Source organism: Passer montanus, unplaced genomic scaffold, assembly GCF_014805655.1.
Source record: "Passer montanus isolate IOZ18808 unplaced genomic scaffold, ASM1480565v1 scaffold3, whole genome shotgun sequence".
Taxonomy (NCBI): domain Eukaryota; kingdom Metazoa; phylum Chordata; class Aves; order Passeriformes; family Passeridae; genus Passer; species Passer montanus.
In genome coordinates, this window is record NW_024367707.1 from 4,793,426 (window position 1) to 4,806,545 (window position 13,120).

The 13,120-nt window shown below is 41.2% G+C and overlaps 1 protein-coding gene across 4 annotated transcripts in view; it reads right to left on the reverse strand.

Moving 5' to 3' along the window:
* MBTPS2 (membrane bound transcription factor peptidase, site 2) overlaps positions 1-7,964 on the reverse strand; it is a 39,016-nt gene extending 31,052 nt beyond the window's left edge. For 3 of the 4 annotated variants that reach the window (XM_039714265.1, XM_039714268.1, XM_039714267.1), the window contains exons 1-3: positions 7,693-7,964; positions 2,674-2,822; positions 790-928 (exon numbers count right to left, since the gene is read on the reverse strand). In XM_039714265.1, the coding sequence (XP_039570199.1) occupies positions 790-928; positions 2,674-2,822; positions 7,693-7,767 (363 nt within the window). In that variant the 5' untranslated portion in view covers positions 7,768-7,964. The remainder of the gene's footprint in view (positions 1-789; positions 929-2,673; positions 2,823-7,692) is intronic. The other variant, XM_039714266.1, reaches the window with a different exon arrangement.
* Positions 7,965-13,120: the final 5,156 nt, after the last annotated feature.

Below are 13,120 nucleotides of genomic sequence, written 5' to 3' on the forward strand. Positions count from 1 at the left end.
ATATTTTGGCCACACTGCACTCTTGGTATAAAACAGGTGACTAGGAATCCTTCCAGGTTAAAACTGTTGCAAGGCAGTGTCAGTTCTTCCATTACTGCCTTGTGAAGAGATTAAAAAGACTGTATTTACAATCTCTCCTATGCTGTGAAATACATTCCATGCTAAAACCATACAACATATTGTCCAGCACCAGAAATGCATAGAACAATTAAATATATCTTTGGACTTTGATACTGCCAGAAACAGCACTTGAAATTTCACACAGTAAATTAAGTCATAAGTCCTTGAAGAATCAAAAAATACCCCCTCACTAATGATTCTTTGCTTCTACTATTACACAAAGCTTTTTGCCTTTCTTTCCTTTTCCACTGCTGTTTTGTATTGTATTGTCTCCTCTTGTCAATTATGTATGAGCTCTGCAAACTGTAAGGTCACCAGGGCCTACTGCAGAGCTTACAAGAAACGAGTTCTTAACTCAGTTTTATATGCTTAGTACTATAATTTTATTCTTAGTGCTATAATTTAGGGCTTTTCAGAATGATTATCCAATTCCCATTCCTGAGGATTTTTAACATAAACTCTTCCACATGTTTGCCTTCATTTTCCCCTTTTCTATACCCACTCTCCCATTTTTAAGGCTGGTAAACAAGCAGCACATTTTCATGCAGATGCACATCAGGAGTTGAGTTATTCTTGCATAGGAATATTTTAGCATCCCATACCCCATTAAGAAGCTGCTTTAGATCTGTACACAGTTCTCAGACAAAGATCTGAGGAGGGAACACTCACCACAACTTGCAGCATTCGATCATTCTGGGCTTTCGGAGCCTCGGTGAGCATCTGGGTCAGTGTCTGCAGCAGGGTCTTTCCAAGCAGAATAACAGAGCCAAACATGGCAACTATTCCAAACACCATTCCTACGCTGAACCTACACAGAGAAGCAATTAGCTCAACAATGCACAGCCACAGGAGAAAAGGGTATCATCTCTGCCTATGTAAATCTCTGCTTTATAGCACAAGTTATTGCACAAAACACAGGGCAAAACTTGCCTGATGCTACCACAATTCATCAACAATCCAGTACAAAAATACTAAAAGCACAATAATATACACTAATAACACTAATAACTTATATTCTCCTTGTTTAATAAATGTTTTACATCCAAACCATATCCTGATCAATTTTCAAATACTTTTATTCAGTTACCCAATAGATGTAACTTGCCTGTAGCCATGAATATATAAGTTTATAAGAATATAGAAACTTAGCTAACAATGTATTATTGGCCATGCTGCACCACAGCATCACATATTTAGAGACCTGGATCAAATTATGGGCTAGCTTATGTACTTACATGTATAAGCTTTTTCAATACATTTTGCATCATTCTCACAAAAAATAAAATGGGCTAAAGAACAATAAATGAGACTGAACATTTTTAAAGATCAATAAATAAGACTGAATATTTTTAATTAACAACTAAAAAGTAGAGCTGCAAGACCACATTAACACAAATTTCTTAAGCTACATTGTTCTTCTCACCAATTTTTCATTAAAATCAATGTTGAAAATAATATCAATTCATGTCACTCCACCTAGTGAGAAATGTTTATTCAGCATTAATATTATTATTCTTATTTTACACTGTTCTATAGCTGAAGGATGTGATAAGTCTTTTTTCTAACAAAAAAAACTTCCATGATGCAAAACCAGCACATACACTTCACTACCAGTCCTTCTTTCTCTCATAACAGCTCAACTCTTCTCTTATCAGCCTTAATGAAGCTCACTGGGAATTAGTAGATTTATTTTAAGCAACATGTACTTGTAATGTTAATTAAAGATACTAGTGGAAACATTATACTGTAATAAATTATACACATTAAAAATTGTAATTGATATAGAGCTATTTCAGACTGATTATTACAAAATCATTACATACTAGAAAAACCAATTTGAAGCAGACCTCTCTTTTATTACTATTTCACTGAGGATGGCAATACAGGAAATGAGAACAAATTCAAACCTTACTTATTTTATATTTTCAGAGCAGATATAAAGTAATGCTAGGAACTGAAACTGAACAAGAGTTTTTTAAACCAGTCCATGAGCACCCATATTAGATCACCCCACTTATCTACCCATTCCCAGCACTGTGCAACCTTTGCATAGAAAGGTGTAGGCAGATAAAAGACAGAAGGCAAACAAGGTGCTCCTGAGCAGGTATCACTGCTGGATGTCTGGGCAACAATTAACTACAGGTACAGCTGGTTCTGAATACTTTGTAAACTCAAGTGATGGAAGAACTAAGTCTAGAGCATTGGGAATGATCTAGGATCTGAGCAGCTGCTTTCAGACCTACTTCTGTATGCAGCACTGCATGTAACAGCTGTACTCTTCAGTATTAGGCATACTTCAAACCACAGGTAAAAATAGTTTAATGATTTCTAGCTTTATAGAATCTCAATATGCAACTTGTATTACATTTATGTATTTGTTAGCAGAGGATAAATACTTATACTGGCCAGTACAACTACAGCAACCACTCCAACTGGTTTTATCAGTAGCCTATTAAAATATCCATGTCTACCCACTGCCCTTGTAATGCTGACAGGCACCAATGTGGTTCAACTGTTGACTCTGACAGAAGAAAAAGGACGCTGAATTTATACCATAAGTAGAGAAATTTGGGTTTCCACCTCCCCCAGTTGTAGAACTGGCGGTTGAAGAGCGCGGTTTGCCAGCGCAGGTGAAAGGGGGAGACGCTCACGCCGTACGTCAGCAGCCAGTCCTCGTAGGATGCCTTCAGAGAGCTGGAGGACTGCAAAACAACAGAAACCAGTTTGACCAAAACATTCTGGGAAGATTTTGTAATGTGACCAAGCAGCAAATGTGATCTGTTTATATAAAAACTGATACATAATTTCAAGTAGGTGTCCTACACCTTGTTTACATTTTGACATACAGGTAGGTGTGACATGTAATGTGAAAAGTTATGTCACTGTTTTGATGTTATTCCCAACAACTGTAGGTCTGTGAGAGATTGGGTATCCAGAGTTATCTGGCAAACAAAGTTATCCTGCATGATCTTTCCTAGTGTTAAATCACTTTCAGTTGTTCTACTTTCTGGTTAGAAGGCTGAAGATTGTTGATGGCATTCTTTCAACATGCAATTATATTCCAATAAACATTTTAAAAAACACTACAATGAAAAATGCTTTTTTTGTCTCCAGCTGAAAAAAAAACTTTCTAAAACAGATGAGATATGGCTTAGTATTGCAGATACCTGTTAGTAAGGATAAAATCAAGGTCTATTTTTCAAACACAAATACTATGCCTGAAGAGGGTCTGGAATATCTGATCAGGCTAACAAAAAACCACAAGGAATTTAAAATTTTCAATCTGTATTGCAATAGCAGTTTTATTATGGTAACTTCCCAGCATTTCAAGATACTTCCAGTAGTTCCACAGATTTCTCTTGATGAGAAATGTGACCTATAAATGTGACCTATAAATACTTATCTGCAGCATTATCTTGAATTACAGACCAATAGACATGGTTTTTGCAATTGCTAACTTTACTTTATGGTGCCTGCATTCTCAATAGGCTTTAGTCCCTTGCTTCATGGAAGCTTGTGTCAGAAACCCAGATGAAGGAATGCTTTCCTTGGAGGAAACTCAGAGCTCAGGAAAAGCACAGGTGAGCTCTGAGCCTTCTGGCATTGCCCAGTTCCCAAGCAGGAGTGTCTCTGATAAAATCCAAACAAGTCCTTGGAGCTGTCTGAACTGGAGCATTGTTCCCAAGGTTCCCCATGAGCAGCAGCACCTACTGAAGACATCCAGAATGTGTAGTTCACAAAGGCTCCCTTCTCCCAAGGAACTCCACAAGTTTCTGGATGTTGTCCGTGGTCCTTTGAACAAATTTAGAACTTGCCAACTCCTTGCATTCCTCCTGCCCTGCACCACAGTGTGGTGGGGGTTGAGGATCTCATATTGCACAATTGTATTAACAGCTTTTCTCATTCTGTCAAATGAATTAAATCTTGAACACTAAAAGCTTATTTCAAATAACAAATTTCCTCAGTTGTGAGACCCATTTACTTGAGCCATTGTTCACATATCACCTATTGCACTATTCATCCTTTCTCCCTATATATTTCTGCATCATTTTCTTCTTCTTCACCCTACTGATTTCAGCCACATTTTTGATCTGTCAGCTGAGGGCACCTACAGAAATTTTCACTGTAATGCACTCCCATCAACACCACTCACTCCCTGTGGCACCACTAAGTTTAGTGTCCACAATCATATCAGCTTTTGCTAATTTTAACAGAAGAGATCACAAAGATGATTAAACTTGTACACAATTAGTGATACATAAGCCAAGGAAACAAAGAAAAAGACCCCCTCATGTAATCTACCAGATAATTAAGAACAAAAATACATACATCATTAAGAACCATGAGAAACTGACTTTTGTGAATTAAAAAAAAATCCTATTCATTCACACAGTCAAAAAAACCCCTCAAAACAACCCTAATACATTATTCTAATAAAGTTAATCAGATACATTGATTTGACACTAGCAAATGTGTTCCTTCTATCTCATGCAAACCCCACTTTTTTCCCTAGAACTGCCACAAATTCATCCCTTCAAATTCATTCCAACATCACAACCCCAATGCCCTAGAATAACATAAATAAGTACAAAGTTTTCCATGAGAAATATGGAATCAGTGACCATACAGCTGTCAAACATGGAAAAGAAAGGTACCAAAAATTTTTCCTTTTGTATTTTCCTCGCAAGTTGTGTAAACATTATTCATGATCACTAAATGACTGCAAACTTTTGCAAAATATATTAAAAAGCCCTTTGCAAAGTTTGGCTCCTTCTGTCCTGTTCCCAGGGGGATCACCACGTTAAACACACACCCTCATGCCCTGGTATGCTTCATTTCAAGCTGCTTCCACGCAGGCCATGGCCCTGCTTCTCTGAGATCTAAGAGATCTTTGTTAAATTAGTTTACTATAAAAGCAGTACCTATTTATTTATGCAGCCTTTAAAATGCTGGACACCTGCTGGACACTCCAGGAGCTCCACAGGTATCTGCCAGCAAGGACTCCTTAACATTCTTCTCTGCTGGCAAAATCAGTTCAAGAGCTCTGAATCATTTCAGCTTCCTGACCTTAAAAGCTGAGAGCCAGCCTTGACTGAATGTGCCTAATGCATCCTTCATTTCTCACAGCAGAAAGGAGGGACAAGCTCCTACACTTCACTCGTTCTTATCCTTCAGGCAGAATGAAATGTGATGACTTAGGATGCTGGGAGAAGGAATTTAGGGGTCTGAGTGATTCCCTCTTGCAGAATCCAAGATTCAATGAAAATGTTGGTGGCAGTGATACAACGTGGAGCAACGAGGGGGACTTAACATTCAAAATTCCAGCCTGATTTGGCAACGTTTTAGTTTCCTGACACAAATGTATCTTTTAGTTCTAGCTATATTATTAAATGTGGATTTATCTGGGCAAAAATACATTTATACACAGTTATACTTTCTGTACTGTAGTCTAGGAATCAGACTGCCAAAATAAAATATTTAAAATCTGAAGAAAACCAGTAAGGGAACAAACTGAGCAAAAAACATTGTACATTGAACAGGTTCACAGAACAAACAGTAACTGCAAGTTACAGCACACATCCTTCTCTTGCCAAAAATATCACCAGGATCACACATGGAAAAGTGCTCCCACATTATTTTTCACTCATGCTCTGTACATCCTCTTGGTGTAATTACACTGAAAGTGATCTGAGATTCAAACAGTACAATTAATTAAACAGTACAATGTTGCTGTGGTTGATAGCAGCCTTGGGTTGTGACTCTGGTGGAGATTTACAGTACCAGCAGAAAAACAAGCAACCTGAGCTTCCTAATGATAGAAATCTGATTATTTAATCCAAATTCTATTTCAACTGTGGTACTCACAGTGAAACCTATGACTCAGATGTACAACATGAGATCTACCATTAAGTTCTGAAACTTAAAAGCTCCCACATAATTCCTGAGGATTAATAACCTTGGTCAACTTTTAGTTAAATGATCAGAATTAAAATTTAACTCCTGGATTCTCACACTTGCTATAGAATTCTAGGCATCCCCCTTGTTTTTCAACATACATCAGGCATTAAGTAGGCTCCAGTGTAGGGTTTGGTTTTTCCTTCCCTTGGTGCTGTGAGAAGTGCAGTGGCTCTCCTTATTTACAGAAGAGAATGATTTTATGGTCTAATGCAGAAAGAGATCTTCAGAATCCCAGAGATGCAAATGGTCTCAGCATCATGGCACAGCAGGTCTGGTACCTGAGCTCAGCTCTTGCTTCACTGCCCAAGAGTCTCCACCAGACACAAAGCTGCTGCCCAAAGAGAAGCAGCAGCCTCCTGGCTGACCTTGCTGGCCTGTCTCACTGCAGTGAGAGCACGTTCTTCTGGTACCTGGCTAATCTCATGTGTTTCAAATGAATGCCTTTTTAAAATTTTTAAATACTTGACACAGACTTGCTGCAAAAAAATTTGAGAAGTCTTGAGGTAAATGACTGACTGTGTAATTGTCATCAAGTACAGACTAATATTTTGCAATTATAAGCTTTCATCACTAGCAGAGCTACATTTGCTCTCCAATTAGCTGCAGGGGGAGACACTTTTCCAAGTTTTCTAAGCACCTGAATTTTCTTGCATTTCTTCCTATGTTTTACAGGAGTGACAAAATGCACATTTTGTACTTTCATATCACTAAGCCTTATCTGCCTTGGCAGAAACAGATGCAATTCCTGGACTGTAAAATTAAGAATTACAGATCAAACCTCTCATTTCATTTCCCCTCATATTTAACCAGCACACAGCCTACTTTGTATGAATTGTTTGCAATTTCAGTCACGTCTTAGAAATCATACCTCTGAATCTTTAAAAAAACCCCACAAAACAACACTATGCCACTTAATGAAACTTGAGCAATGCACAGATGCATCCCAGATATAACAACTGATGTCTTGGTGTATTTTCCTTTTAAAACCTCCCCCCTATATCAGGAGAAAAAGAATGAGTCTCCTAATACACTCTCAGGACCAAAGTTTATTTCTTTAAAAAAGTATTTGTATTGAGTTCTGTCTCAAATTTTCTCCAGTAGAACTAAAGACATTCAAAAGAAATAAATATGCATTGCTTTTTACATTTTTTTCAAGAAAATCATCATTATAAGGCACATACCCTACATACTCCACACCGCAAACTTAAAAGGTTGTCTTTTAGGTTTCGTTACTATAATAGTAATAGTAAACTCCAGGTAGCACGCTAAAATGCCACGGAGCCGCTTAAGCGGTATACTAAAAGCTGTTTTCGCTAACTTTTCGCGGTTTCGGTCCTTTAGCACAGACCGGAGCCCGTGCACTGTCCGTGCCCCGTTAGCGCCCAGCGCCGGGCGCCAGCGGAGCGGAGCGGAGCGGGGGCTGCCGGCCCGGGGGGGGCTCGGGGCCGGGATCGCCTCACAGCCCGCGGGAGGGCAGCGGGCCGGGATCGCCCCTCAGCCCGCGGGAGGGGCTCGGGGCCGGGATCGCCTCACAGCCCGCCGCCCGGCGCGGGGGGAACGGGGCTGCCGCTGCCTCCTCCCGGCCCCGTCCGGCTCTGCGCCCTCGGCCCTCACCTTGAGCAGCGTGTCCGCCAGGTACACGGCGCACCAGCCGCCCAGCACGGTCACCACCACCGGCACCGGGATCATCGCGGGCCGCGCCGCGCCCGAGCGCGGCAGCCCCGGAACCCAACCTGCCCGGAACCTTTCTCCCACCGCCTCTGCTGCCCGGGCGGACGCTTCCGGGCGGCGCGTAGAGCGAGGGCAGGTGGCGGCATGACGTCACGGGCCGGGGCGCGGGGCAGCGCTCGGGGCGTTAGGGCGGGGCGCGTGCGCAGTGGGGACAGAGGGCCCAGGGGCGGGGCCGGGCTGAGGGCGCCGGGGCTAAGGGGCGGGCCCGAGGGCGGGGCCGAGGCTGAGGGGCGGGGCCGAGGGGCGGCTTTGGGGCTGAGGGCGCTGTGGGCTGGGGGCGGTGCGGTTCCTCGTCCTGTGGCTAAATTTACCTCCCCTGCCTCCTCCAGTGGGTTCCTCGAAGAGGCTCCACTGGTAGCAATCAGGAGATTGCGCGGGAGAATAAAAGTCATTTGTGGTTGCAAGATAAAGCACGTTGTGGAAGCGCTTCAGTAACGAGAGAGTAACGGGGTTCCCTTTAACCGCTGGCGTTCTGGCAGAAATCAGCAGCGAGCTGGCTGCACAACAGAATATTCTGCGAGGCTGCTGGGAGCATGGCTTTTAAGCAGATGCTTCCCGGGCCCCGAGTTTCCTCCCAGGCCGCGGTCGGTGCTGATTCTCCGGCCGTGTGCCTGTGTTTTGGGTCAGGCGGAGCTCGTTTCCCTCGGCAGCCTCACGGTGCCCCTTTCGTTTAGATTTTCCATCATTCCAGCACGGAGCCCGTTTCCCTCGGCAGCCTCACGGTGCCGGGGGAGGTGCTGGGAGCACACGCGGTGTGTTACCCGCCTGTCCCCGGCCGTGGGCAAGAGCCTGGGACAGGACACAGCTGGCCCAAATTATCCAAAGGGAGATTCCATACCATGTGGCATCAGATTAAAAAACCAAGCAAAGGAGGAGGAGGAGGCATTTGTTATTTAGTGTTTGACTTCCACAGCAAGTAAGAGAAAACAGCCCTGGGCAGCCTCTCCGCATTGGCATTTGTGGGTGCACAGCAGGAACTGATGCCAGTAGTGCATGCTGGCTTTTGCTTGTTCTGTTTGCTCAATTCCTTTGTGTTTCAGCTCGGGGCTTATCTGCCCCTTTCGTTTAGATTTTCCATCATTCCAACAACCCCACGTTTTGATGGAAGCCGTCTATGTTGACTGATGCCTTTTGAGAAGGTTGGAAAGAACTTCATTTGGACATAGAAGCTGAAGAATTACAGGAAGTGTATCCAGCCCTGCATGCAATTTGAGTTTATGCACTGACATAGATGACTTTGGGATGTCCCCAGCATCTAAAAGGATTTATAAACAGTTACAGAATACTGAGATCTGATAATGATTTTTTTCTGCACTGGTTCCCAGTCTAAGAAATTTATCAAGTAATTGAGAAATTATGCAGATGTCTTATTAACATTAAAGGTTTATTCTACACCTTTCTGGTTGAAAACTCAAGTTGTTCCATAGACCAATATGAATTTAATATAAATATACAGACTATAAACCAGTGGTGGTCTTCAGAAGCAGTGGAGCAGAATTGTATTCAAACAGTTGAGAACACGAGCACTTTTCCTAGTGTCATATCCTCACTGAAATAAAGCAAACTAAACTTGACATGTTTAAGTAAACCAGCTTGTGACCCGGTTTTGTAACATTATTGTATTTTTGCTTCTTCATTCAGTTAGTGTACCATAAAAACACAGACTTGAATTTTATTAAGTTTTCATAGAAATTGGAAGTGCAACTAAAAAAGGAATGAAAATAAAATACACAGTCTGTATTTTACTGCTGGAAAGTTTATCTCAAGGAAACAAACGAAAATAAGAATTTTCTGAAACGCAGAAGATGGATGAACAGTTCCACCAGTTCTGAGTGAACTGCCAGCCCCAGTTTGACTTGGGTAACTTGAGCAGGTGTTTTGCCCATGGCAGAGGCAAAGTTTATCCTTGTTCCCATGGAGTTAAATTGTTGTGGACTGTGACGTGTTACACGGAGTGTGTTGCGTTTTAAAAGTAAGGTATTCAGGATTAAAGATTTCCACTTTAGAATGGTTCAGGAGGTAGCCCAGATTGTGATGCACATTCTCCCCCTGCGGGGTTTTACTCAGAGCTGGTACTAAGCTGAAGCCGTGGCCAGAGCAGAGTGCCCTGCAGCCACTGTGAGTGCACGGCGTCCCCACGCTGTTCCAGAGCAGTTCAGCTGTCACGGTGCCAGGAGTCACAGCTCAGGGGTGCACCAGGGGAGGGCATGGCTGGACCTCAACAGGGCAAGTACCTAAGAGTGTTGGAAAAGGTTAAACACCAATCATCACACAAGAGTATCTAAGTCCATGCAAAAAGCTTAGATAGGAAAAAAATAGTCTCATAAACAATACTACTGATTAAATATAATTTATCAAGTAAATACCAAATAGAATCTGTTAATAATACAGTACTTCAGATATTATCAAGTTCAGTTAGTGATTTAATATCATAGGCATCTTTTTCTAGACATGGTAAATGTGTTTATCTTGAGATTAATTAACAATATGTCTGATAATTAATCTCTTCAACTTTGATCTGTTATTGAAGTAGATATGTGATTATTCAGATATTTCCATAGAAGACATGTTGCATAATAAAAAGTTAAACTAGCCTGAACAGCACTATCAAAAACTCTTTAAGTTTGCAGGGCTTCAGAGAAATTGTACCCAATTGCAGTTCATCACAAGCTCAGACCTAAAATCAGCTAAGATGTTGATTTTGTCAAGGAGAGGTTGTGAATTTTACCAGTTTGAAGATACTATAATCAGAACATGAATTGATTGGATAAGTGTTTGAGCCTCAGGGAAAGAAAATGGGTTTTAAATACATTCTGAGTAGTAGTCTGCATCTCTAGATTGTTGGGCATAGAGATGAGCTAAGGGCAGGAAAGAGCTGCTGGGATGAAATGTGATTCTGCAAGTGTTTATGTGCCACTGTAACTCAAAGGGAAGGGGTGCTTGCACAGAGTACAGGAATGTTTCCAGAATGAGCCTCCAAGCCTACCTGAGAATTCAAAGTACAGACTGGAATGCATGAAAGAAGAACTGTGTGGGAAAAGATGAAATAAATGGTCCATTTAGCACTTCTGCAGGTTAGGAGATTGCTTCTGGAGGAAATAAAGAGATCAGAATAAAGAAGAAATCTGAGACACAGGAGGAGACATACAGAGGCTGGCACATTACAGAGACGTGTGTAACATTGGTTGAGAAAGAATGAAGGAAAAATATGTTTTCATTACCTTACTACTATTAATATATAAAAAATCTCAAGACAGGGAGACATTCAGGTAGTGGGAATTATGGAGACAGGTAATATGTGTGATATTTTAAACTGAAATCCAAACAAGAAAATAAAGAATACCCTTTAATCTTTTCTCTATTTAAAACAGATAATAGCAGAATGTTACACTATTTTATTGGTTTGCATGTTTTTTATGGTCCAATTAGAGTATAAAACAGTCTTGTTTTATTTAAATAGAAATGAGGTCAAAATACTCTGTTAGTGTTCAGGATTTGTTTGCAGTATTTAACCTGGTTACCAAAAATACTTGCTGGAATGTTGGGATTTTGATTCTTAAAACAAATGAAATTTGTTCTTAAGTCACTATTCATATGAAAATATAGGTAAAGCACAAGTGTTCCTAGAAATATGCCTTTACTAGATTATTATGCAAAAAACAATAGTTGTACATTTCACCAGTTGTCTCACAGAGTTGATGTATGGCAAAACAAATGATAGGTTTTTCTTATTTTTTGTCAGTTTGCAGCATTTACCCATCTGTGGTAACTCTGTTAGGCAAATCTCAGCTGAAATTACATCTAAGAGAGTGTCCTCCAAAGCTGTTGCATTCCAAAGAGAAAAAAGTGTCAAAGAAAAGCAAAGGAAATGGAGGAACTTGAGAGATGTGGCTTGAATCTTATTCTAGAATACAGATCCATAAAAATATTAGTTTCAGGCTTATGCTACCCATTTTTAGATTATAATCTTGCTTGTGTCCTCTGTAAAAATTTAGAAGTTATACGTGAGGAAAATCTACTGGAGAACAGCTATTCAGCATTAGCTCTTACGTTGGGAGCCCTTTACAACTTGAAAGGTCTGCCCATGAAAGTGAGTTTACCTAAATTACAGGAAATAAACGGCTTAGTCTTTGAAGGAGGAGACCATAAAAGGGCATAATAGCAAAAAATTGTTTCAAGGTTTGAGGGATTATTTTTGATTTAAATTACCTGTGAAGTCCCTATGGACACAATCCCCTTTTCTACTGCAGAATGCAAAATAAATTGAATAGTTTCAGTCTAACAGGTATTGTTTCATGCCTACTGTAACCTGAAATAAATGCACATGATCACATTAGACCTATCAACTTTGAACCTCAAAACCTGTAGGGCTGCCTTAAACCCTAGGGAAAGGTAAAAAGCACGCTTAGCATAAGCAAGTCAAAGTGAGGTAACAATTTGAGACAAAGTAGCCTGTAGCTATCATTTCATAGGCTGCTAAGGCCTGAAACATTTCTCTTCATAGAAACATAGATTGGAGTGGGTTGGGAGGGGCATTAAAACCATCTATTTCCAGTCCCCCACCATGGGCAGGAGCACCTTGCCCTGCACCGGGCTGCTCAGGGCCCATCCAGTCTGGATTAATCTGTGCATGTGTGATACTTGGCTGTTCTAAACAGCAGGAATGTCTTGTGTGATACTTGGATGTTCTGAACAGCAGGAATGTCTTGCACAGGACGAACCAGCGAGGATATCCCAGAACTGTTCACTGGGACTGCTCAGATGGCTGAAGCAGCTCCCGAATTGCTTCATCATGCAGCACAGCACTCAAGTTAAACCAGCACTGGCTTTGTTCTACCTCAGAGCAGCTTTGTGATTACATAGCACTGCACACAGTGGATAAACTAATTTTAACTGGTGTCCCAGCACTACAAATCCACTCTGCCCCTTGTCAGCCAGAGCACATGTGAACTACTCATGACAAAACTGTGGGTTTGCCTTACACAGACCACTTTGTGTTAGGAGCCTAAGCTAAGAGCATTTCCTTTCTTACTAATCAAAATAAATATTTTTAGAGCTGGCTGCAATAAAACAGGGAACATCTTCATGGTTACTCTAGTCAGAGTATAGTCAGTGCCTCACCAATAGCTGGTGGGCACAGGACACTCAGGGCAGCCTGCGGTTCTCAAAAGTCATTTCCAAGACAAATGATTTTCAAGTGTCACTTTTAGCTCTAGATCTTGAGAACTGAACTGTACTTTAAAGAGCTTGTGTTGCACAGCCGGAGGAGATGGAGTGAAACAGCTTAATATAGTTTATTTTTCCAGGCTTT